Here is a 26,500-nt window from a genome sequence, read left to right as displayed (position 1 = left end):
CTTGTACCGATGAGATCTATGGAGATTGAAGTAACCTGTCTGCAAGATTTGATGCATGGCTCTGAATTATTAGGCTGTATTTGTGCTATTAAACCAGTAATTCTGGGTGCATAGTTGGTCACAGGGACATTAAGGAATCATTTGCATGTTTCCACCTATAATTCCTTAAGTGAAAGTTAAAGCTTCTCATTTTTGTATGTAGCATTAGGAATGTAAATACCATGTGTTCTTGTGCATGTCTTGCATTGGAGAAGGGCTATTTGGCTTTTTTAGTCCTTCTCACCCTAACCAATAGAGTTCTCTTGTTTTGACTTGCATGTATGCTTTATTCACACATAGTTAATTAATTTTTGTTTAGTGTAAAAGAAGCAAATTTCACTTTTTGGGCAAATTAACATATTTATTTGAAGCCTTATGCACCTTGTTTTTGATATAGTATTATAAAACAGGTATTAAGGCTGAAAAATGAATGACAAGCAAATTCAAGATGTAAATGATCATATTGTCTCTAATTTGTAGCTTCTTGTTTCTTGTTTGAAAAAGTAAAGTTAAACAAAAATATTTACATTGTCTCAATGTGGAGAAAAGTAGAAATTTTTGCTGCTACAGAAGATTAACATTTTATAGGCCCCTTTTTGCAATTTAGATTAAACATTCTCCACTGTGTCTAGAACTCAGCATCCTCATACATTTCTAACCTCCTAGAAAAGGAAGCATTCCAGCAGGTAGTCAATTAGCATTCTCTTGCTAGGAAATAGGCTGCATTGAGAAATTTATATAGACTTTTTTGAAAGTGGCTAGAGTTACTTTACCTGTAGGCGGTTGCATAGAAATTTAGGAATTGCTGCACTGTGGGGTTGGTCATAAACAAGGGAGAAAGAGAGGGTGTTTTATTTCTGTAACATTAATAAATGTTCTGAAACTTGATACTTGTGATGGTCACCATATTGCTATCCTCAAGTCATTGATCTAAAGCCTAGGCATCAATCTACACACAAATGTAGGACTGGTTGCCAGCCTGTGGGTTAAGCAAGCTTAAAAGGACCAGGGTCTAAGGATTTATAGAATAATGGAAACATGTTATTCTATAAATCCCCATACCTCAGCTGGCACTTAAAATAGAAATCCTTACAAAGAAGATAAAAGGGCAGCGTTGGTAGAATCTATAATCCTGCATTACAAGGAGGCTTCAGGAACATCAGTCCAACCAGTAATACTGATGTCTCCAGTCTTTCACTTGCAAGAGCAGAACTGGATCAAACTGATTTGATGACTGCAATAGGAGCTATGAATCAGTTGGCACTGGGAATGAAAAGATGTGTCACCTTTATATTGAAAGATATCCAAAACTTCTAGCCACCCATTCCAGACTTATCACATAGTACTTTCATACCATTTGATGAAAGAGCAATGAATATTGGTATATACCTACAAACTTCTGAATCTATCTATATTTTGTACAAGGTCCCCAAAAGTGAATGAAGTTTCTAGCCCTTAAGCTGACAGTGAGAGCCCAGAAGGCTTATTGCTTTTGCTATTTAGCAAAAAGGAGAGTATCAAACAGTAAAACAGACATTGCTTGCCAGATATGCCTTAAAGGAAAAATACCCCCAAACAATGTAGGTCTCTATAAAAATATATTACATAAACAAGCTCATATGTAAAACCCTGCTTCATCTAAATAAACAATTTTCATAAAAATAAACTTTTTTAGTAGTATGTGCTTTTGGGTAATCTTAAATAGAAAACTGCCATTTTAAGAATTAAGGGCCGCCTCCTGGGATCATAGGGTTTACAGTGCACATAAACAAGCCAAGGGCACACATACATGCTAGGCCACATCAGCCAATTAATGGACAAGTTCTGCCTTTAGCTTCCACACTTCTTCCTGTTACAGTTAGAGCTGCATTATCAGGTGATCTCCGAAGGAGCACACAGCCCATCACTAAATGGTGGTCTAAGGGAAAGAATGTAAAAGAGCAATATTCACTGATATATACATTCCAGTTTGGTGAGATTCTTTAATAGCTCACTTAACATTATATCAACTATCTGTTAAGTATTCATTCTGGGGGTATAGTTTTCCTATAAATGCAGCTGCGAATTAAAAGTGATTTCAGGATTAAACCAAGTCAGAACAAACCCATAGAGAGATGGCCAGCCAGATGACACATGACTTGGAAAAATGGTATGAGGCCAGTAGAACAACTACTCTAGAGGAGGTAAAGGACTTGCATCTCATTTACAATTTTCTTGAAATGCAGCACAGAGAGATCAGGGAATGGGTTTGTGATCACAGTACCAGCACTATACAAGTGGTTGCTGCACTAGCAGATCAGTATTTGGAATCCAAAATATACCTACAGCACTTCAAAATACCACCTATGATCCTCAAGCCAAACTTTGTAAGAGATTTAATGGGACACTTCAAAATATGTTATTAGCATTTGTAGAGACTGGTGGTAAGACTGGGAGTGTCTATTGGCACACCTTCTGTTTGCATATAGGGAGGTGCCCCTGGAATCTACTGGTTTTAAATTGTTATATGGTCCCATATAGGGACCAGTGGGAAGGAAACGTTTGTCAGGGCATAGTCCTGTGGTCCCATATATGTTGAAGTTCAGTCAGAAGCTAAAACAATCAATGGGATTTGTAAAATCTTATCTGAAAAAAAAACACATAAAAGGTATTAATATTATGACTGTGGGGTACAAATCAGAGAGTTTGAGATAGGACAGAAAGTTATGGTACCATACTCAGCAAGGGAGCACAAATTAAGGGAACTAGTTTTACAAAGAAGTTATCAAACTGTGCTTGTAGAACTGGATACACTACTGTCAAGGCAGAACCTGGGCTGCAAATGGATTGTCAGCTGTAGGGACAAACCGTTGCATGCATGAGAACATGCCTGTCCTACCTGATTGGTGGGCAGACCCTTATTTATATTCATATTTTACATAACATATTAATGTTATACTTGAGGTGGTTTTGAGGTGGTTCTGATACATAAAAATCAGAATTAAGAATTAATCATATGATGGCTTTTCTAAATTAAAAAAAAAACAGTTTACCCTAATTATTGTACCTAGAAGAGTATAACTTGAAATAATAGTTTGTTCAAACAGATGTTTGCTTTCCAAAATGACTTTTTTGTGGTCCTTTACAGATATCGATTTTCTAGTAACCCTTTTACCCTTTATTATCATTAGTATTTTAGTCTTATTAATAGCTTAAGTGAAATTAATATACATATCGTTATGTTCCTAAAATCTTATCATTTTCCCTCTTTTGGTCATTCTACTGGCCCTTCCTTTCTAGCCCACTGTGTTACTAGAAATTACCTTGGCCCTACATGCAAATAAACATATTGTAGTTACTTTGCCTTGAAGAGGGACTAGACCATCTTCAAAACCAGAAATTCATTCATGACCAGCAGAATTAATACTTATCTCATGCTGGAGGATTCCTGATCCACCGCAATCTGGTATATTGCCTAAACTTTGCAAAATTATTTTTTTCCCCATTTGTAATCTGCAGTTCTAACTTGCATAATTAAATAATGACTATAAGGTTTCATTTTAATGTTTTGTTATGTTCCTTTTGGTAAATTTGATTATCTTAAGCCATCCTCCTATATTGTTGTAGAAACATGCAAAGTGCAGTGTCTCAGCTTTGTTGTTTTCATCTGTATTGTCCCAGATATTTTTTTGTCAATAATTTCCATAAAGATGACATATTTTTAATCAGTTCCTTGCATCTTGTCTACTATTTCGTCTTATGGAGACATGGAAGATTCCACCCAAGCTGAATTTTGAAATTGAAACAAGCATGATTGGCCTTCCTTGGTTGTAAAGTGTTTGCAATGAAAATTGTTCCTTTAAATTCATTTGCTGTACGTAGGATAGCTATTAGTAAAATTGTGCAATGTAAATTCTACATATTGTGAGAACACATACAATCAGATTAAAGGAAAACTATACCCCCAGGATGAATAATTAACCAACAGAGTTTATATTATGTTAAGTGACCTATTAAAGAATCTCACCAAACTGGAATATATATATATATACATATCAGTATATACTGCCCTTTTTACATGATCACATGACCATGTCCTAATTGACTGATGTGGCCTAGCATGTATGTGTGCCTTTGGCTTGTCCGTGTGCGCCTGATCCCAGGAGGCGGCCCTTAATTATTAAAATGGCAAATTTTCTATTTAAGAGTACCCAATAGCACATACTACTAAAAAGTATATTTTTATGAAATGGTTTATTTAGATGAGGCAGGGTTTTACATGAAGATGTTTTATGCAATTTCTTTTTAGAGACCTACATTGTTCAGGTAAACAATTTTAACAATTCAATTTTAATTAACACTTTTTTATTTTTTGGTATTACTGTACCTTTAAGAATAGTCCCAACAGTTCTTCTGTTTTAGCTGTCCCAAACTATTCTAGGCCCTTTCTGGTAAAGGGGATGGAAGATTTAAGCTACGAGGTTAGACTGTCGAGGTTGGGGTTGTTTTCTCTGGAAAAGAAGCGCTTGCGAGGGGACATGATTACTCTGTACAAGTACATTAGAGGGATTATAGGCAGATAGGGGGTGTTCTTTTTTCCCATACAAATGATCAATCCACCAGAGGCCACACCTTTAGATTAGAGGAACGGAGCTTCCATTTGAAGCAGCGTAGGTGGTTTTTCACAGTGAGGGCAGTGAGGTTGTGGAATGCCCTTCCTAGTGATGTGGTAATGGCAGATTCTGTTAATGCCTTTAAGAGGGGCATGGATAAGTTTTTGAACAACCAGAATATCCAAGGCTATTGTGATACTAATATCTACAGTTAGTATTAGTAGTTGTATATATAGTTTATGTATGTGAGTGTATAGATTGATAAGTATAGGTTGTGTGTGCTGGGTTTACTTGGATGGTTGAACTGGATGGACTCTGGTCTTTTTTCAACCCTATGTAACTATGGTGCAAACAGATGCTTCAAACTATGGAACTGGTGCTGTACTCAGCCAGTTAGATACACAAGTGAAGTAGTCTTTACCCAACTTTAGACTTTAGTAGGGGAAGGCGTTTGTTACAAGTCAAATTCAACAGGAGCTTGATTGAAATAAATTTAGTAAAATAAACTTATGCTACTACAGGACATTTTATAGACCCCTTGTTGCAATTTATATTAAACAAGCTCTACTGTGTCTGTTACACGGGCTCCTCATACATTCCTAGCCTCCTACAAGAGGTACCATACCAACATCCCAAGAAATAGGCTGCATATGTGTACAGACTTTTTTGAACTGGCTAGAGTTCCCCCTGAAGGGAGTTGTATAGGAACTGGGGGACTGTGGAGGTAAATGAGCTCCATGAAACTATAGGAGTAGGCTAAACAGAGGAGAAAAAGTGAGTGTTTATGTCTATAATACTAATAAATGATCTGAAACTTGTGATGGTCTTCATATTGCCATCCCTAACCCATGGGTCTAATTATTCTAACTATTATTTGCCATTACACACTAATTTCCTTTCCATCATGTGATGAAAGTACTAAACCATGTGCTTTCTCTCCCCATGTTATTCCTAATTAAGTAGCACACAAATTCAGAGTGTTTTTTGACAGAGAGACATTATGGAGAAGATTTATCAAAATGTGAGTTTTGAGCTTAATACATAAAAACTCACCTATGTTCTATTCATTCCTATGGGATTTTAAGAAGCGTATTTATCAGTGGGTTCAAGTTAGAGTTCACCATTTGATAAATACAACTCTTTAAAACCCATAGGAATGAATAGAACATGGGTGAGTTTTATGTATTAAGCTCTAAACTCACATTTTGATATATCTGCCCCTATGTGTTACTTGAATATCTCATAGTAGGAAGCATGATATTTTTATTTCAAGATATTCTTTAGTTTAATTTTGCAGGGCTTTGTAACTGACGTTTCTTTGAACACAACAGAGATAAAAGATGTCCGAATACACTAGGGTTTATAGCATACAAATTCTAATAAAACCAGGTGTTTTGCTCTAAGGAAAACATTCATGCATAAACAGGATATATATTATCAAAAAGTCCAGCAGCATCAAATTGGATGTGAGCAGAATAATATTAACAAATGTAAATGGCAAGATTTCAGACATCCTGTTTCTTTGTCAAGCCATCTTGTAACTGAAGGAAAAAAGACTCTGAAAGTCCCAGACCCTAGACCTTAGTACACACCTTAGTAAACACTATAATATACAATATGCAGACAAACTTTACAAAATATCTGATAATGTGGCTTACTTACAACATAGATTTGGGCAAATGCTAGATTTATTACATTACTCCAAAGTATGTATCCAGAATGTTCACATTTCTGGAGAAACAAATGCAGATCTGCCCCAGTCTTATGAAAGAAAGACTCTGTTTCAGTATCAGGAAAATAAGTATTTTTGATGGTGCTTAAAAAAGATTGTAAACATTGATATACAGTATACCATTCCTAATGCCTTCGCAAAAACAGGTCTTGCAGGTTACCACATAGGAGGGCAAAAGGGAGTCTAAATGAGTCTAATTCTAAATAACATAGAAGTTAGGGCATGAATAGGGTACATGAGTGGGGAAGCCTGTGTGCCCCTCATAAATACTGCACTGCTGCACACAGGCAAAACAAAACGGGGAGGCCCATTTATCAATATTTATCTCATGTTCATGATTTTAGAGGTTTTTGGAACCACAACTAAACTCACTTTCTCTAAAACCACAAATATCTAGTCATTTTTTAAAAGATCTGAGTTGAAAAAGCACACTCAATATAAATACAACTATACAATACAAGTACAGATTCTTACGCCCAGCGCAGGTGAGGTCATCTGTCCACTAATAAAGTTTACAATTAATTGCATACTAGAACTTTAAAACAAAAGTAAACTTAATTTGCATTTTAAGTGAAAGGAGTATGCAATTTATTTAACAACATTCTGGCTATAATTGAATTTTAATTGTGTATATCTATCTCTTTTCAACTATGTGTGCATTTTAGTAAGTGGATTTACATTTGCCAAATTGTCGCTTTATATGAGAGTATAGATCTATGTAAAATATTCTTGGCTATGGTGGTCTTACTCTTAAAGGAGAATGCAAGTCAAAATTTAAAAAGCACAGTGCCCAATAGTCCTCCTATTGTTTAGTAAAAACGCTACACTTTTGGCTCACCTAATCAAATATTTACTCAGTCACACTTACTTCACATTTTCTAGAACAGGCAGCCATCTCTAAAAAAAATTCTCCCTTCCTTTCCCTCCTTGCTTCATACTGCACATGTGTTTCATTCCCTCCCCCCCTCCCCTCTGCCAGATCCGCTTCTGATTGGCTGGTGGGCATGTGTAGCTCAGAACAGGAGACAGGATCAAGTTGCACACATGCTCAGAGAATAGGAATGCTGCCGCTGGCACCTACAGGAAGGACAGAGAGATTTCAGTGATGTCACTGTAGTCTTCACACTGCTGTAGGCTGCCAGCACCATATCTCAGAGAAGCAAGCAGGGATCTGGGAATTTAGATATGCAGTAATTACTTAAAAAGAATGCCTTTAGATTTATATTAACCTTTCCTTGTCCTTTAAAGGCTATCAATGATGGGTTTTTTTAATGGAAAAACACTCAATGGGTTAAGAAATCTAAGCCAGGATACCGTTATTTTAAAAAAAAAAACTCATTATTTATGCCTAAAAATGTACCTTATTATGTAAAGCTCTTTTGCTTTGGATAAATTCAAAATATTGTCTTGAGTTATTAAACCTCATATATAATTACAGACCACAAGTGTGGTCACACAAAAATAGATGCAATCATTGTTCATATTGGGGCCATTTTTAGCCAGTCTGTCTGATCCTTCCTATTGATGCAGGAGAAACGTGGAGCTACCGCCACCTTGAATTGCAGAAAGGTTCTCACTGTAGGTCACATCAATAGGCACAGCATACTTGCCCCTAGAATGATGCAAAATAGAGAGTTCAAGTTTTCAGGAACCGTGGAGCCATGTATTTAAACCACTTCACCCCAAAAAGGATTATTAATGTTTCCTGCAGGGCTACTAGGAGTGGTTGATTTAACCTTGAGTGGAAGAGATACATGCAGAAAAAAAACATATTTAATTAATTTCTGAATACATATACAGGTATGGGATCTATTATTTAGAATCCTTTGGTTTTTTTAAAGTCTTTCTGTAATTTAGATCTCCACACCTGGTGAATATCGTTTAATCATTAAATAAACCAATAGGATTGTTTTGCCTGTTATTAATTATATCTTGGTTGGGATCAAGTACAAGGTACTGTTTTATTGTTTTATAAATATAACATCAAGCACTCCGGACTGTAGAGATCTGCTGTAAAAACGGACTTTATTTCTTCATATTAAAAACAATATGCCTGACGCGTTTCGTGCGTACATGCACTTATTCATAGGCAAACAATTACAGACATGGAAGGCTTTAAATAGCTAAAGCACAATGGAAAAAACACTCCCCTTTTTTTTTTTTTTTTTTTTTTTTTCCATCTTTATATAAAAAGGACAAAAGAAACAAGCCCCTCACACTGTTGTTCAGCAGATCTCGAGTTCACGATTTAGCATTAATTTATGATCAAATCAGGTAAAGCACATAAATATGTTTGCTAAAATACTCATGATTGGAATACATACAATCAATCAAATCAAACTAAATAATTCAATAAATACGTAATAAATACAAAAGTCACTGTAATAAAAAAATTGGGATATAGAAAAATATCCAAAATGCATCAAATGAAAAAGGAGCTCATATTAAACTGTTACTTAGAATATCAAAAACATGTGAACAAATCAAACATAGATTATTGTTACAGAGAAAAAGGAAATAATTTATAAAAATGTAAACTATTTACTTAAAATATTTTTTGTACTTTGCACCCTGTCCTGAATTTAGGAAAATGTCCTCAGGTGCCTGCACTACAAAACACAAGTTAGGGAGCACTGGTGGCCGCAGGTTGCAACGGGTCCTGTATTTACCCCATGCCCTATGGCAGGCATTTAAGGACAGAGCTGACCTGAATTCCCTGACATTGCGTTCTGCACCTTGTGCTGGATTTTTAATCCAGGGCAAAGTACAAAGTACAGCCAGTCCATGGATAGTAGTGCTCTGCGAATGAAATGAGTTGATATATGCTCCATGTTGTATTTGAAAGGCTTATATTAAAAATGGGTTTAGTACCTATAGCATGCATTAATGCACTTATGTAACTGTCAGGGCTATGGCACACATGGTGGAATGAGAAATAAGATGATAGCCTTGTGCCTGAATTCTGTTTCTGCACATGCTGTTTTGACCACTGGGATGTTTTTAGGGGAAACTGCATCTGTCAGCATTACCTTAATTGCCTATCACCACTTCTCATAGAAAATAATAAGAAACTCTCTGCCCATAGAGAATACTAGCAGTAACCAGCAGGCACCACCCAGAAATACTTAATTTGGCATTTCACACTACTCACTCCCTGACACGAGCAGCATCTGCTCTTGACAAAACATTTGCCTATGGAGAAAGATGGCACTGGAGAATAGGCAGAACAGGCAAAAGTTCAGTGGTGTGGCATCAGAAGGGTTAAGTAGAGTTTAACCACAAATAATAATTCTAAAAGGCATGGCTTCCTTGGACCTGAACTGTTTCCTGGACTTGAAATATATATAACCAATATACTTAACTTGAACAATATATGTAGTGTTGTTAATACAGCTGATAATGAAATACATTTTATTGCTTAGCATATTTCCCTGCACTTTAAGATGTGTTTGAGAAAGAAAATCATCTTTTAAATGTAAATGTATAATTTAATGTTGCATATACAACATACATTATTAAAAGGGTATAGTTCATACAATGTTCAGTATGTAATTGAATAAAAATGACTGTATTTATATGCAGTAAATAAGGGCAGTGGTGTAACTAGATATTACTGGGCCCCATAAAAAAATAATTTTCGGGCTTCCAAAATGTCTAGATGTTGACCTGTTTTACCAATATTAATTAAAATTGTTCATTAAGTAGATCCCTCTGATACTGCTTTTGATCAGACCTACACAGATTTTTTTCTTTTAGTTTTCCCTAACAAGAATAAATTACTGGATATACAGAAGACATGGCTATCTTTGTTGTTAATATACAGAATGTCTATACACAACACAGAAAGAGGCAGTAGGGGGCCTCAGTGCAATGGTATTGCTTGGGTTCATTTGAAATCTCAGTGGGCAGATGAATAAATTCAATAATACTGAGACTGAACTCTCTTTCAAATTCAAAATTTTTCACCTCTGTTGATTTGTATCCCCATACTGTGTTATTAACTTTACATCTGAATTCAATATGGTAATGTAGCTCCGTCACTAGCAATTTACTGTGAATTTCATACCTTGGTGCATTATTACACGTGCTGCTGCCTTAAAGGGAAAGGATTCTTTTTAAACAGTGTTACTATTACGTTTAACTTGACAAACTGTAATTTATTAAATTGTTTCACAGAAAAGTGTTTTTTTATAAATGGGCAGTTTTCAGTATGAGTGGGCACTGCCATATTACTCCAAAAATATATAATCTGTGCTGATAACTATAACAATTTTATTACTAATTAATACTGTTAAACGTACAAATTTTATATAAACCTGCCAATCATTTATGTAAACCTGCTTTGTCATTTTTACTTTTTTCATTGTTCTATAAATTTCATAATATGGCATATTACATATTTTGATGCTGTTCCTATTGAAATTATTAGGCATTTAAGTTCTATAGTATATAACATTTTGCAAAACTACAAAAAAAATACTGTAATTGCATAGAATTACATTGCGATTAGGGCATTTTTTTTTTTTGCTTTGCAAGATAATACATTAACCGCGCCTTGATAGAGAATCTCCTTTCCACTATGCCACAGGTGTTCTTTATAGGAAAAAAGGCTGTCAATTTCTTCCAATGATAGGGGCTGGAAAGCTCCATAGGTAAACAAGGGGAGGGCTACAATCCCGTTGGTTGAAGTGAAGGGCAATGGGTGGAAATCTGTGGGGGGGGGGGCTTCCTTGGACAGCACACCTCTTTGTTTTTTCAAAAGAGGTGCGCAACACAACATTTTTTCTGGTGAAGCAGAATGTATGGTGAAATTCTAGTGTGGATTAAAAAAAAAAATCACTGCTGAAAAACCATTGTATATATTTGTAAGTATTACATGCATTGCAAAAAAGAAAAATACAGCTTAAAGAGCAATGCGTTCTTAACCAGTTCCATGTTCCAAAGGCTTTTTCTTGTGTTTTACTGGCTAATATGGTAAATAAAGGATTTTTTTTGAACGGTGATGAAAGGAGCACATGTAAATGTTGTACACTGTATACAGAAGTCTTTACATTTTAAAATAATAATTAGATATTTTATATCTCCTTTTTTCTCCCCAGAAACTTTACTGTTGTGAATTCAAAGATCATTGTGGTTACTATACATCCAGAGCCAAAAAGTACAGATTCGTTGGTAGAGATTGAACTTGCACATTTGAACAATGTAAGTATAAACGTGATCTCCCTATATAGTTTTCTTTATTTTCCTTACTCTTCATTTTTTATACTGTTCCCTAAAACATGCAGAGTACAGTGACTTATTTAAACCGAGTTTATTTATGTGTCAGGTGGTGTCCGTGTTTTATGTTACAACTTACAAGCAGTGAATATTTATAGGCGTGAGGTCGTAAAGTGTTTACAGTGTTATTTTCTTAATGGCAAATAAGAGTTATTTGTTATTGTGTATTGAACCAGGAAGCTGCATCTGCATCAAATATATTTAGTACGGGTAACATGTGAGGAGTAATGTCAGTAAAATAATCAAATGTGATATAGATCCGCTTATATAGGGTTTATGGCATAGCTGACTTAAGAGAAGCCTAGAAAAAGCAAAACATACCTCTTCCTAACTAAATAATTTATTTGCCAGAAATAGAAAAAAATCCCAGAGAGTAGGTATTAGGTTAAAGATTATTTTATGAAAAGCCTGTCACTAATTGCAGATATGCAAGGAACAATTTTTTGTCGTGCAACAAATTTTTCTGCTACAAATTTATTCGACCGGTTTTCGGAAAAATCCACCAATGGCGAAACGTGGAAATTCGCTTCTCTCCTCACTGTAATTGTGTTCTTACCTGAACCCACTGCATTGGCTTCACTTATACTGAACAAGTACCCTGTGCTGTAGTGGTGAGCCCCAGCAAGGATGCAACTGGTCTGCAGTTATCATTTAAGGGTAGTAACTGCACTTTAACTAGTATTATATGAAAGGGTACATCATTAGCAATGTTTTCTCCACATACTGATCTTTCAGTCTATTGTTTTATTCTAATATCAATATAAACTGCAGTTTGCTCATCACCTATGTGTTTTCCAATGCTACCTAAAATATGGATATGTGGGTTTTTTTGAATATGCACTTTACAAAAGGACTATTATTTTTGTGTCACTGAGGAAAGCTATTAATGCAATGTTTCATCAGAGGCATATAATACTTTTTTTTAAGTATTTCAAATACAGTGTGTTGTTGCCCTGCACTGGTAAAAGCTGTGAATAACTGCTACAATTTATATTAATCAGCCGCTGTGTAGCCATGGGGCAACCATTTAAGATGAAAAAGGAGAAAAAGCACAGGTTGCATAAGCTCTGTAGAGTACAATGGTGTTATACTGAGATTATCTGTTATCTGCTATGTAACTTGTGCCATTTAACCCTATTTTAACTTGAATGGCTGCCCCCTGTGGCTACACAGCAACATATTTATATATATGATAGTAGTGTTTCTGGAGCAAAATCTTAAACAGCACTCAACCCTAACCTGCAAAATGTTGCCATTGTAGGACCCACACCCAACCAGTACCTGTGTTATTTCGCTGTGTGTACTACTTTTGTGCAAAGTCAGTAATAAACAGCACCAGTCAGGAGAATTTCTTTTAAAATAAAAGGTCTTTCTTCCATGATGGCCAAAATCTGGACGGTACACACAAAGTTTCAGGCCCTTCTGGCCTGTTTTCAAGTGCCAGAAGGGCCTTGCATGCATTAAGTTCCAAGACAGGGAAACTTAGGGAGCAGGGGAAGAGTGTACTTCCCCAGTCTGACATGCACCCAACCCAAACCGAGAATGGTCGGCTAATTTTCAACCCTAATCCATCTGACCTAAGGGTAAGCTCAAGGGTACTATGGATTGCAGGTCAACCTGCACATCACTAGTCTAGATGCCATGTGGCCATGTAGCCTCATCGTGGATTATAGTGTAGTTAATGAGGATGCAAATAATTGGTCTACACAAGTAGTGGTGCAGCACCTTTCACATCTAGTTGGCCAGTAAGATCACATGTGCTTATTGTTGTCATTCAGCTCTGAACGATCATCTCCGATTCTATGTTTTTCAAACACATTGATACTGAATTTCTGTATTTTATTGTTGTGCTTCATTTTTGTTAACATCAGGCTTTATTGTATTGTGGTGAGGAAAATATGAGATCTTGGAAACAGAACATTACACGAACAAAACCAAATTATTTTATTAGTATAAGAAACATTAAGAACAACCTTTTAATCATAATAGAAAATGCTTAGGCTCACCTTAAAAAGGCCACATGTTAGAAACAGACGATGAATGGCCCAGATCACGTCTGATGAAGCTGCATTTTAAAAAGTGAAAACTAAGAATATTGTGTGAACCCAAGGTCCTTTTGAGATATCAAACTTTCAGTATGTTGGTGACAGAGTGTTATATTTGGAGAAGTATGGCATTTACAGAGCACTGGATTACTGAAAAACAATTTCTCTCTTACATTAACCTGGATGGAACTTGATGTTCTCTTGAGACAGGCTTTCTTTGTTTTTCTCTGGTTTTTAAATGTTTCAGTCATGGACTTTGCGTAAAACAGTTATTTGTACTTGTTTACCAAATAATGGGTAATAGGGTTAAATTTTGTTCAACATTTGGTTTTGAAGTAGAACAATCTGACATTCCTTTGCATGGATTAAATATCAAATAACAACATCTTTGACATCCGTACAAAAAGGAAACGCCAGATAAATGTAGTCAGTTCTGCTGGAAATGCATGTTTATCTGCTTGCTATCTACTAAATATTCTTTTTCTTATCTAAATTGGATAACATGATTTAACCTGTCGCATTAATGCCAGCACTCTTTGCAAATTTTCATTTTGTGATCTGACAGAAATATACATTTGCCTGTATCTATTTGGCAGCTGGTTCTGGTAGGTACTTGCCATTAGATAAAGATAGAAACATTTCTTCAATACACAGTTTTTCACATTATGCAGTAAAAATGTACATACCATATATATCATTGCTTATTTATTTAAAACCAGCAAGTTATGCTGTACTTTACAATAATATTATAGCAATCAGGGCAATTACAATGAACTTACAAACAAGTATTATGGAATATGATGTAATTATCAGGCCCTACATGTAGGAGTTTACAATCTAAATGGTTTGGGGAACAATAAATAGATAAAGTTACTGGAAAATTATTGCCGTGTTATATAAAATGTCTATGTTTTCATTGTTATATTTCGCAGCAAAGTACTGCATACCCAAAGCTACACAGTACCCATGTAACTTTGCATTACACCATAGTGCCAGTTGTACTGCATTGTTTCTTATATGCTTCATTCTAGTTATCTTTCTGTCTTTTCCTTTATCTAGAGACCTATCCTCCACTTTCACCAGTATTCCAGTCAATTTTTTTGTTCTACAGGTATGGGATCTGTAAACCTGTACTGCAAGTCCATTCATAATCTCCCACCTTTCGTTTTGTTCCAGTCTTGTCATCCCTCCCCCTTTCGGTTGTATGTTCTTCAACTGGCAGTTCCACTTTGTTATTTCATTTCTCTTCTACCCTCCTTTATTCAAACGTCTGCTACTATTAAGTGCTCACAAATTATATGCGGTTGCTTTATATTTTATATGATACTTTGTAATGTAAGATTTCATTTATAACTTCATGTTGCTTCACTGACTAGAAAGTTCTCCCATTTTTTTGACAACATTGTTTTTATATTTATAATTTATATTCACATACATAATAAGATTTGTTTCTCATTCCACTTCCTGTTATTATAATCAGTTCCTGACTTGTTGGTACCAAATTTGCCAACGGTAAAATGCAAAATTTTTCACCGAATCCATGCCTTGCAAAAAAATTCACTAATCACTAGTGATGGGTAGTGATGGGTGAAATGTTTCACCAGGCATGGATTTGTGGCGAATTTCCACGTTTCGCTATTGGTGGAAACCAATATTGTTTCGTGAAACGGATGAAAAAATTCACTGCGGAAAAATTTGCTGCGTGTTCAAAAATTGTAGCAAGAATAGTCGTGCATCAAAAGAATAGTTGGGCATCCAAAAATTGACGCAAGAATAGTCGCAGGTGTCAAAAGAATAGTCGCGGGTGTCAAAAGAATAGTTGCGGGCATGAAAAGAATAGTCGCACGTCAAAAGAATTGCAGCGGGCGACAATTTTTTTTTTGCCAGGCGACATTTTTGCCATTTTGCGAATCATTTGAAAGATTTGCAAATTTTTCGGCGAATCGAAATGGGACAGATTCGCTCATCACTAGTGATGGGTAACAAATTCTGGTGGAGGGTTTTTAAGTCTGCTTTTACACTTGCACTTGAACCTTTACATAGGTCTCTATTGAGACCGAAATATTGGTTTGTAAAAAAAACAATTCTTTTTTCACTTCAAAACTTTAAAAGTCCTGTGAGTGCGTTTCTTGTTTGTTGCTTTATTCTAAAAGATTCTGGCACCCAGGCACTTGTTTTCTAAATGGAGTTCAAACATTTGGTTATTTGTTTGATTTGTCTACAGAAGCACAAAAATAACACTATTCCCAATGTCTTAAGGTGCCCATACACGTGAAGATCCGCTCGCTTGGCGAGGTCGCCAAGTGAGCAGATCTTCTCCCGATATCCCCACCTACAGGTGGGCGATATCGGGGAACATGTAGGCTAATTCGATCGTTTGGCCCGAGCCAGTGCGGTTCCTGATCTGACTAAATCTTTTAACCCGCCCGTTCGATATCTGGCCAATTTCAGGCCAGATATCGGTCAGGCATGCACCTCGTTCCTGCCCCTACATGGGCCCATAAGCTGCCGAATCGGTCCAAGGGATTGAAATCAGTAGCTACAATCGGCCCGTGTATGGACAGCTTTACGCACATATATGTATTTCAGATCCACAATTTTCACTTTCAAGAAACATTGGAATGTATAATCTATGGTGGAATAATGCTGGTATATAATGAAGGTCATTTTAAACAATGATATTCTAATTATTCAACTAAAATGTTGATTTAAAAGACAGACCTATCACACAAGTTCTTTACATTTGGAACTAAGGGGGTTAAAAGAACTAATTGTGTCCAGGCACATAGTAATTTAAACTTTTTATGTTGACTGGTGAAAGTTTTGGCCAGCATGTAGATTCAAATCATGTTCTCTAGTATGAACATGAATTTAACTGCACTGTGGGTTGTGGGATAGAAATATCCTACTTTCATTAGACTAGACTCTAAGACAAATTACCATTGTGCGTAAGGCCTTTATTATGTTAACAATTTTGGTACAATTTTTCTCCATCGCTGAGTCAGAATTTAATAGAGTCTAGAAGTTATTTTCAACAATTTGCCAATACTTCTTATTGCATGACTATGTTTTATGACCTTTTCCCTTCACCTACGTCTCAAGTGAGTATTGTCTGTCACTCATATCTAAGATGTTCTCCCTGTGGTGAGAGTGTGTGGTGAGGCAGAATAGTATACTTCTTTTTCTTCAATAAGGAATACTCTTGAGCAGAATGTGACATTCCCAAGTCTTATTTTAGCAACTGTAGTCTCGCGGAATGACATTTGCCCACTAAGTATGCATTTTATGTATGTAGACAGTTTAAATGCTTGAACATTTTTAACTCTTTGCTCAAGTATTTTATACAGTATGTAACTATTGTACATTTAGAATAAGGATAGCAACAACAGTACTTTTAACAATCTTCCGAACCTTTTTGTAACTCGTTTAAAATGGTTACCACCATGCACTAGGACTTAAGTTGTCCTTAAATTTGACAGGCAAAACTATCTGACATAAAAAAATACCCAAAATAAATATATATATATATATATATATATATATATTTTTTTTTTTTTTTTTTTTTTAATGCCCATATTGGATAAATGGCTCCAGGCACTTCTTCATCAAAGTCTTGTCAGTATAGCTGTAAGCTGCTACTTGCTCAGCCCACTGGTTCATCTCAGTTGATGGTATTTCCAATTACGTGTTGCTTGCTTGTTTGCTTCCCAAGAGAAAGCTGGAATGAATATGAAATATATCATTTTTTTTCTTTTTGCTCTTTATTGTAGATTGTATTTTGTTAAGGACTCAAGGGCATCATGTCCCATCCTGCCTCTATGTGAATGTGCCAGAATTTGCTTTGAACACTTTTTTTTGAAGGCTGGAACATACTGCTTTCAGCTCTACAATATTTATTTCTTTCCATATGAGTTGTTTTGAGAAGTCCAGAGGTCCTGGCACATATTGAACAGATTTTTTTAATGTTTAGACTAAAAAAAAAAGTTTTTCCTGTTGAAAGTAAACTCAGTGTGTGAAGTAATAAGCAACTTCTGATGAATGAATATGTATTACTGATATGCCATTGCAGATAAATATAGAAGATAATATATAAGATAGTTCATACTTCAACAGGCCCAAGTATTATAGCACTAATAGATCAAAACTGCACATCTTAGGGCCCGTACATGGAGCTCAAGGTGTATCTAGCATTTGCAGTGCATTCTGTGCATGTTATGCAAAGGGAGTCCAGCGTTAAAAAACGGCATTTTGAAGTTAATTAAGATCAGTCTCTTCATGCCCCTTCCTATTCAGTTCCCACTGATTTCATGTACCATTGATACTCTGAAGCAGTTTTCTAGATAAGACTCCAGTTCCCATGATGTTTTGCACCCTTATGCTTTTTACAGGTCTGTTATTTACACAAATATTTAAATACATTTAATATATATAAATTGCTTTGTTAATTGGTCTGTACCATCAAATGCAAGGTGCTGAGCAAACTGGCTGTGGGCCCATGGCAGCCCTGTCCACTGGGTTTTTTGCCAGTGTCCCACCAGCACAATCTGACCCTGTATATTACAGTATATTAATAATTTGTTCTTTAGAAGCAGCTTTTATAAAGCCAATTGCTAATCTATAATGAGTTTTACTGTGGAAACTTATATATATAGAGGTAACACTGGTTGTTATACTCCAGTATATAAGCAGTAGAATTCTTACTGCCATCCATTTCCTGCAGGAGGAAACATTGTGTGGAAAACAAAGCAATGCGTATTCCTTCCCATAAAGTGAATCCTGGTGATTTAATTATTGCCAGTGGGAAGGAATATTGGGGAGATTAGTTGCCCACTTTAGCTGAGATTTACCTTGGGCAGCTTATCTCCTTGGGGCCAAAATCCTTATGCAGACAATGCACTTGAAATTTAATCATCTATCTTACAAGAACCAGAAAATTATAAACATAGTTTTGATTTGATTGTTTGCCCTAAGAGCTAGTGATGAGCAAATTTTTTTGGCAGCCATGGATTTGCAGCGAATTTCAGCATTTCGCCATTGACAGCAAATTTTTTGCAGCAGTTTCTAAATTTGACTGTAAATCCCTACCTGGGAAAAACTTTTACTCAACCTGGGAAAAACTTTTACTCATCACTAGTAAATATATATATATATATACATACACAAAGGATGGCACACCGCTACCTCGGGTGCTCGGTAAAAGGTTCTAATAGTGTAAAAAAGACCAGCAACACCGGGATTTCTTTTGAAAAGTGAAAAACATATATTTAAAGTAACATGAACAGCCGATGTAAAGTTTCGGTCCCCAAAGGTCCCGATGGGGATCGAAACGTTACGTCAGCTGTTCATGTTATTTTAAATATATGTTTTTCACAACAAATCCCAGTGTTGCTGGTCTTTTTTACACTATATATATATATATATATATATATATATACAAATGATTGTAACGCACTTCCAATATAAGGAAAAATGGTCCAGGTGCATCCAAAAGAAAATCAAATTCACCTGAAAAAATGGAGCACTTATGGGACTTACTAATCAGTGAAAAGTTTTTGTTGTAATAATAAAACTTTTTCACTGATTTGTAAGTCCCATGAGTACTCCATTTTTTCAGGTGGATATACATATATATATATATAATTGTTAATAAAATGCAGAATCCTCTTGATAGGAAAAGAGCAGGGAAGATATTAAATACTGAAAAAATTACAGAAATTATTTTCGGCCGCATTAACAGTTTGCATTGTACACAAAGCTAAGCATTGTCTGTTAATATGAATGGATTTTCTTTTATCCTTTCTGTGGGATTTATGTACTGCAAACTGGTGGATTATTCTCTCTATTTTTCTGCATAATGCACTCAGCTGAAGAATACACAGGATGATTTCCAAACCAGTGCTTTCTATTTTTCATCATACATAGCTGTCCATTTCACTTTCATTTCATTTTCTCCCCAAAGGGATGTACTATAGCAAAAGGTAATTTCTCCACCTTTCAACTATATTCTTTATAATAAGTGCATCATAGAAAAAAAATTAAACTGTATCTGCCTTCATAATTCCTAATATATTCAAATTTATTGTGATGAATTGATTTCTGTTTTAATAACGTAGAACTGCAGTCTGAAAAAAAGCAATACCAGCGAGATTAGAATTTGAAAACAACAGTTAACTGGAATTTTTTTCTGTGCTGCTTCTCAGTATTGGTGTTTACAGGGTGAGCAGGTGCTACCTCTTATATTCATGTTAATTATCTGTTAGTCATGCAATAATGGCATTTTCTGCAATGAGTAATTGGCCATATAGAAATAATGTATGTACAATGGTTAAAATATACTGAGACATATAAAATGTGTTATAATTCCATTAGAAAGTAAGTTTTGCAGTTTTATATAAATATTTCAATCAATATTAGTAATGTGTTGCCCATTCTGAAGGACCACTATGTGTGTTCGGCATGATCTGTTCAGTTGTTGCACATAAAGTGAGGGCACAACTCTTGCTGAGCCTCTTCAGTAGAGCTAACTAAGCAATAATGCTGACCAGTTGGCAATCCTATGCTTGTTTGGCCAGCTGCTGGTCTGTATCTCAGAGCTACTGAGGAACAGCTCCCAACATGCACCCTCTCCTAAATTCTTAATCAGACCACAGATGCCCTTGGAATGGAGTGTCCAGGGTAGCCCCTGGCAGTCAGAATCTGGTTTGATTGATCATAGAGTGTAAGCTCTCAAGTCCTATTGTCTCTTATCAATGTATTTGTAACAGTGGATCTATTCTGGTGAGACTTTTTCTGTATATGTAGGCTATCATATCTTGTATTTGTATCCCTCGCTCTATAAGGTGCTGCAGGAGACAATGATGCTATATAAAAATAGTAGTAGCCATAATTTTAATTTTGTAAAAGATCCATCTACACCTCAACAGACCCTTTACTCTTTTATCTTCTGATCTTCACAGATCAAATTTAGACAGTATAACACAAACTAAAGAGTTTTTAACTAAAATACCGAGCCATACATTCATAAGATGACTGACATGCTCTATACTGCAAATAAGTGCTGGCATTATTTGGATGTATACTGTAGTGTTTATTATAAGGAGCGAGCGCCTCTTTCAGGAGATCTTAATAGTTTGACTCTATACATTTTGGAATTTTATATTAAGATATCCAACTTGATTGATATGTTTTTATCTATCTACCTCTTGACAGTTTCCTTTAGTGAATACACCAGAGGCCGCTTCTTATTGAAATATAAGACTGCAAAATGATGGCTTCACTGAGAATTGTTCTTGTGCAGAAGGGGACATGCAGCTAGGAACTGGGATGCTATTAATTTAATATTTTGCCATAGAGTTTGGTTTGCAATTCATCCACTTGAGACTTCTACATTATACCTGTTGCTAAAAAACCAAGATATTTAAAAAATCAGATGTAAAGATTACTGTATGTACAATAGAATGCTTGATAAAGGGGTCACATTGCCCTGAAAAGTTGCACCTCCGCAATAAAACTTTTAAAAGGGTTTTACCCTTGTTTGTAGTCCTGAGTGCCATTTGCTTTTTTTGTTGCTACTGTGTATTTGGAGGGTGCCGATCCCTCTAGCAGTGTGCACCGGACAAAAGAATTTTTTGGAGTGTTAGGGTGTGCGGATAAGGTCTCTGTGGTCCAATAGAAGGGGGCACACATACAGCTGGAATATGTTGTACAGAAAAGTAGCTTCATAAGTCTTTTGTAGATTATCAGCAATTGCAGACTTGTTTAGAGGGGCAAAAAAGGCTTTACTGCTAGCTTATAGATTCTACCTTCACTCAGACAATGCATAAATCTTGCCATTTTTAATTTCATTAAAAAGCCTACCTGTCAGGCAAAAAAAAACTTTTAGAAAGAAACCATAAAATAATGCCATACATTTACTCTCCCCTGCACTAAGTCCATTGGTCTCAACCAGCCTTCCAGCAATAGATATGCCATAAAGCACACTCTAGTGCTACCAAGTACTCTTTCTGCAAGCTGCGCAGTAACTCTTTCAGCACTTTCTTAGTGTGGTTATCTCTTACTTCTACACACTTTGTTTCATGCTTTACCTCAAAAAATAATCTTACTCTGGACCCCTGTTCCGTATCACTACTTATAATGGTAAATAGCAATATAAAGAAGCATCTACTGAAATATGTTTTTCACTCTATATTACTAAAGCCATCACATAATAAAGTATATCTCTTAATTCTTCATTGACCTACGTCACCAGTGATATTTCTGCTACAAGAGATTGCACAAACACAGCTGAGGACCTAACACTTGCACCCAGATACTACATTGTCCTACCCAGGGGGTTGCCATTTTAAGACTTCTTGAAAAAGCAAAGGTTGTTCCCTACTCTTAATACCTAGTATTTCTAGCTTCTGTTGTAAGGGACTCATTATACATATTCCACTCCCTGAAACAATATCCTATTTTGTTCTGTAGAATAGGCAAGATCTACTTCCTCCCTGCCTTGGCTCCATATGCCAGCAGGAGAGAGACAACAAATTACAGTGCAGAGAGAACATTCCTGGTGCAGGGGTACTGTGTGACTTCAAACACCATTCTCTCTCCAGGAATGGAGAAAGTTCCCATGTCCCATTGCTTGTTAAAAAACCTGGAGGACACCCAAGGACAAGGATATTTTTCAATCACAAGTAAAAATAATAAGAGTAATTATAATAATATTATATTATATATTATAATAAGTGTTTACAAAAGGGAAATTAGGACATGATAGTACCCATTAAATAATTATTCCATGCACACATTTATTTACATGAGCAAGAAAAAAAAAATATAGAAACAATGCGATCTAAATGCAGAGACCATTTTTAATTATGTATTTTTCATTATATATATATCTAAATCTCTTTAAGAGGTTTTATTGAGAAACTATCATACTGTTAACCTGTAGTAAGGTCAAACTTGTGCTCTTCTATGAACTTTCTATGAATGACTGGCATCCTTAATTCTTTCAGTGGAAAATCCAATCTATTAAGAATCAATCATCCTACTCTTTTATACTCTTTTATATGATGTTTTATTGAAATGTGCATATAGAGTGCCTATTTTTCTTGCAGGTAGAGTTTTGTTTCCATTGCCTAAACTGCATTTTAAACCCTATGCTTCTTTAAGAAATGACATAATTCCAAATATATTATATATATATATATATATATACCCATTCTTAAATCCATTCCTGACTCAAATCACATCAAGTCTTCTGGCAGGCAAAATATATAGTGAAGGCTATTTTCACATTTTAGGAGACATTTAGTAGAAGAAAGCAATAATAGTGGGCTTATTTAATCTATTAAATCAGGGGTCCCCAACCACCGGGCCGGGGACCAGTGCCGGGCCGTAGGCTGTGCTTAACTGGTCCACCTCTGGTCCCAATTACCTGTGATCCAGGCTCCCCAATGTCCAGCTCCCCGACAGCAATGACAACAGCTATGCGAAGCCCAGGAAGCTTTCTATTGATCGCAACAAGGACCAAAGTACTTAAAGCTCCATACTAAGCGGCAGGGGATGTCACAACTTAGGTGGGAGTAAGAAGAGTAAGGGCGCTGGGTGCATCTAGTTGCAGGGAAACAAGCTCAGGTCTCCCACTGATTTTGTATTATGATGAGCTGTATTATATTTAATATTGTAACAATAATAATAAAAATTATGTGCATAATATAAAATTTAGTAATTACATTTATATTATATATGTAATAATTAAATTACAGTATATGCTAGTTTTGCCCCCCTCACCCCTGGTCCTTGCAAAAATCGTCTTGCTTGAAACCGGTCTGTGGTGCAAAAAAGGTTGGGGACCACTGTATTAAATAACTAAATGTTGACATTTAGTACTAAATATATAAGAATATAACTTATTTGTGAGCCATGCGTGGTGCCCATCACGTTATTTCCATTTGCTTTTTCCTTAGCATTGTTCCTAACACAACATCTGTTAAACTGGAAGAGAAGGGTATTTGTTAGAGCCCTTATGAGGGCATGATGGTAGATAATATACTTGACAGATATTGTTAGAAACATCAGACAGATAGCAAACTATATAAAATGTATTAATCTCCCAAAATATGTTAATTTTTGAGCTGAAAACATGAAGTTAGAATGAGGGGACACATCACTATATTAAGGGAACTTCTGCCCAGCTTCACAAATGTTTTTATTCATTTCCTGGGAAAAGCTTTTCTGTGAATTGTATTATTAGTGTTGTCACAATAAAAATATACTTTCTGAAATATGATGTTCTGTTGCTATGTTGTGTTATTTCACCATGTAAGTATATTAGTAATGGAATTTATTTATTACTATTTGAAATAATAAATATAACTGTATATACCTAAACTTGAAGTTGATATATATGTCATTTTTTTAGGGTACTCTAAAGCCATACTGTGTTCTTTGGGATGAAGCAAAATCGTAAGTATCAAACTTAAATTTTAAATTAACTATATTATTACATTATTCTATAGAAATTGCTGCATCTGTATGTTTGCCTTCTTGCCTGTAACAAAAGACCTTAATTAATTTCAACTTAATGATTACATATACGGCGTACTACAGGTGGTAGAGACTAATTTAAACTCATGCAATATTCTTTTATACATGCAGTGCATAGAATTTTTACCTTTAGGCAATTTAATACCGACAGTCATCCATGGATGCAAGTTTAACAGTAATGAAGCTTAGCACATGACTAGGGCCTTCCTGAATTCTCGGCTAGATATGTCTCTGCTCTGGCAGAAGGCAAACTTATTCCAAAACACAAACCCAAATGAAATGTGACATTTAGTACAATCATTTGGGAGAAATAACTATACGTAAACCCTTGTCCTGTTACTGCATGCACAGCTGGCCTTGTGACTATGTGGAACAGACACTTGACCGCCTGCAGTGATGCCTTGCAGTAACTTTGTTGGTACTAATTGGTAATGTGGTGTTCAGTTAAGTTAAGTTAGCCACCGTAAATCATTTTGCTCTATACTCCTTAGCATACTGTCATTTCTCCTTGCTACATAGAATAATTTCCACCTTTTGAAGGAAAGATATGAAAAAAAGCAGTACTAACATTGTGTGCTGGATGGATTGTTAAGTAAACTGTATTTAAATTGACTTACAGTCCCTCTTCCTACGCCACTATAGAACTATTACAGATATCAACAATATATGTTTCCCTACATGTTTTTTTTTTTCCTTAAAGAAGAAGGAAAGGTAATAACTAAGTAAGCTTTATCAGAAAGGTCTATGTAAATACAGTCATAAACACTCACTATCAAAAGGAAACACAGTTTCCTTTTTCTTTCTATTTTCTTTTCCTCTTTTGTGTACACATTCTTCAGTATCAGATTTCCTTCTCTCAGAAGAATCCTTCAGGGCACGGCACGAGTCTGCACAGCATGAGTCTGCGCAGTTTGCTCCTCTCTCCCTCTCCCCTTCCCTTCTCCTTCCCCTCCCATCATCTCTTGCTCCCCCTCCCACCTGTGCTGTGTAATATAAGCTACCAGCCTACAGCTATAGCATGGAAGTTACTGAGACCAAGCTAAAATGTCAGCTGATATCTTAAAGCTGCTAGCTTGCACTATTGTGGCTAAGTAAATTGTGGCAGTAAATGCAAAATGCCTTTCCTTCTCCTGTAAGGTAATTTAAATAATAATAGATAATTATTTAAATTTCTGATGCTCAAATGAACTTTTTGATGAGCCATGCTGTGCTGATCATGAAATAAAATGTGCTCAACTGTACATGTGATCCTCTTGAATGTTGTACAGCCTTACTTGTGTGCTTGAGCAGCAACCCTTTTCTTCAAGGTGAAAACTCCAATTTCAGTATAGATGAAAATTCACAGCTTTATTACACAGTGATTAACAAAAATTAATTAATCAGTGTAACATGTCAATTTGTAATGATATCTAAAACCAATTATATGCTAGCCAAAAAACTCAACAGAAGTGAATGGGCCACACTCAGTATATAAACTAAGTAAAAATGAATAGAAATCAATAAATTGATACATAGCCACAGCATCTGCAGTGGTTTTATTAACATCTTCTTCGTTCAAGTACTGGGCACATGATAATTTAGAAGTATACTATACGCCGGCCCTCCAGCTTAAAGGAGAAGGAAAGCTTGAATCACTAGGGGGTGCCACATGCTAGGCACACCCCCCCCTCCCCCCAGAGATTATAGTCTCTTACTTATCCTGGGCCTGTGCCCTGTTAGCAGAAAACTGCACTGGCCCAGGGTACTTCTGTGGGTACAACCCTCTTCCTGCTTCTTCTTTCTTCGTGCAGGTGCATATGCGCAGTAAAGTAAAAAGCTGGACTTTAAAGAAAAAGCTGTCTATTTCACTCTACTGTGCATGCATTGACCCCAAGATTTTGAAGAATGAAGAAGCGGAAGAAGAGGATCGTTCCATGGTGCTAGCAAAGGTCCCTGTGCTGGTGCAGTTTTCTGCTTACTGTAGCACCGGCCCAGGGTGTCAGGTTTACCAGATTACAATCTCTGGTAGGTGCCTGACATTTGGCACCCCCAGTGATTCAAGCTTTCTTTCTTCTTTAACCACACTCACATGGTAAATCAAAGGCCTATCTCCAAACCTCCTGGGAACAGTACACAGTGGCTATGTGGACAAGTTCTTGTACTATGGCAAGAACTGCCCAACTTTCTGCTGTGACTAAAAAAGCAATATCCAGTGGGAATGTCCCCATGCTCCCACTGGACCAAATAATAGGATGGGGATCTGCTTTCTATTCTGCCAGACAAAAATGTCTATGCACTCA

General features: G+C 36.0%; 1 protein-coding gene across 4 annotated transcripts in view; it reads left to right on the top strand.

The window, feature by feature from the left end:
- adgrb3 (adhesion G protein-coupled receptor B3) overlaps positions 1–26,500 on the top strand; it is a 475,647-nt gene that overhangs the window by 288,413 nt on the left and 160,734 nt on the right. For all 4 annotated transcript variants that reach the window (XM_012963496.3, XM_004914501.4, XM_002936321.5 and 1 more), the window contains 2 exons: positions 11,463–11,565; positions 24,097–24,140. In XM_012963496.3, the coding sequence (XP_012818950.1) occupies positions 11,463–11,565; positions 24,097–24,140 (147 nt within the window). The remainder of the gene's footprint in view (positions 1–11,462; positions 11,566–24,096; positions 24,141–26,500) is intronic.

This window comes from Xenopus tropicalis, chromosome 5 (genome assembly GCF_000004195.4).
Source record: "Xenopus tropicalis strain Nigerian chromosome 5, UCB_Xtro_10.0, whole genome shotgun sequence".
In the NCBI taxonomy this organism is placed as follows: domain Eukaryota; kingdom Metazoa; phylum Chordata; class Amphibia; order Anura; family Pipidae; genus Xenopus; species Xenopus tropicalis.
Note: the sequence above shows the minus strand (reverse complement) of the source record. Positions and strands in the feature narration are given on the sequence as shown.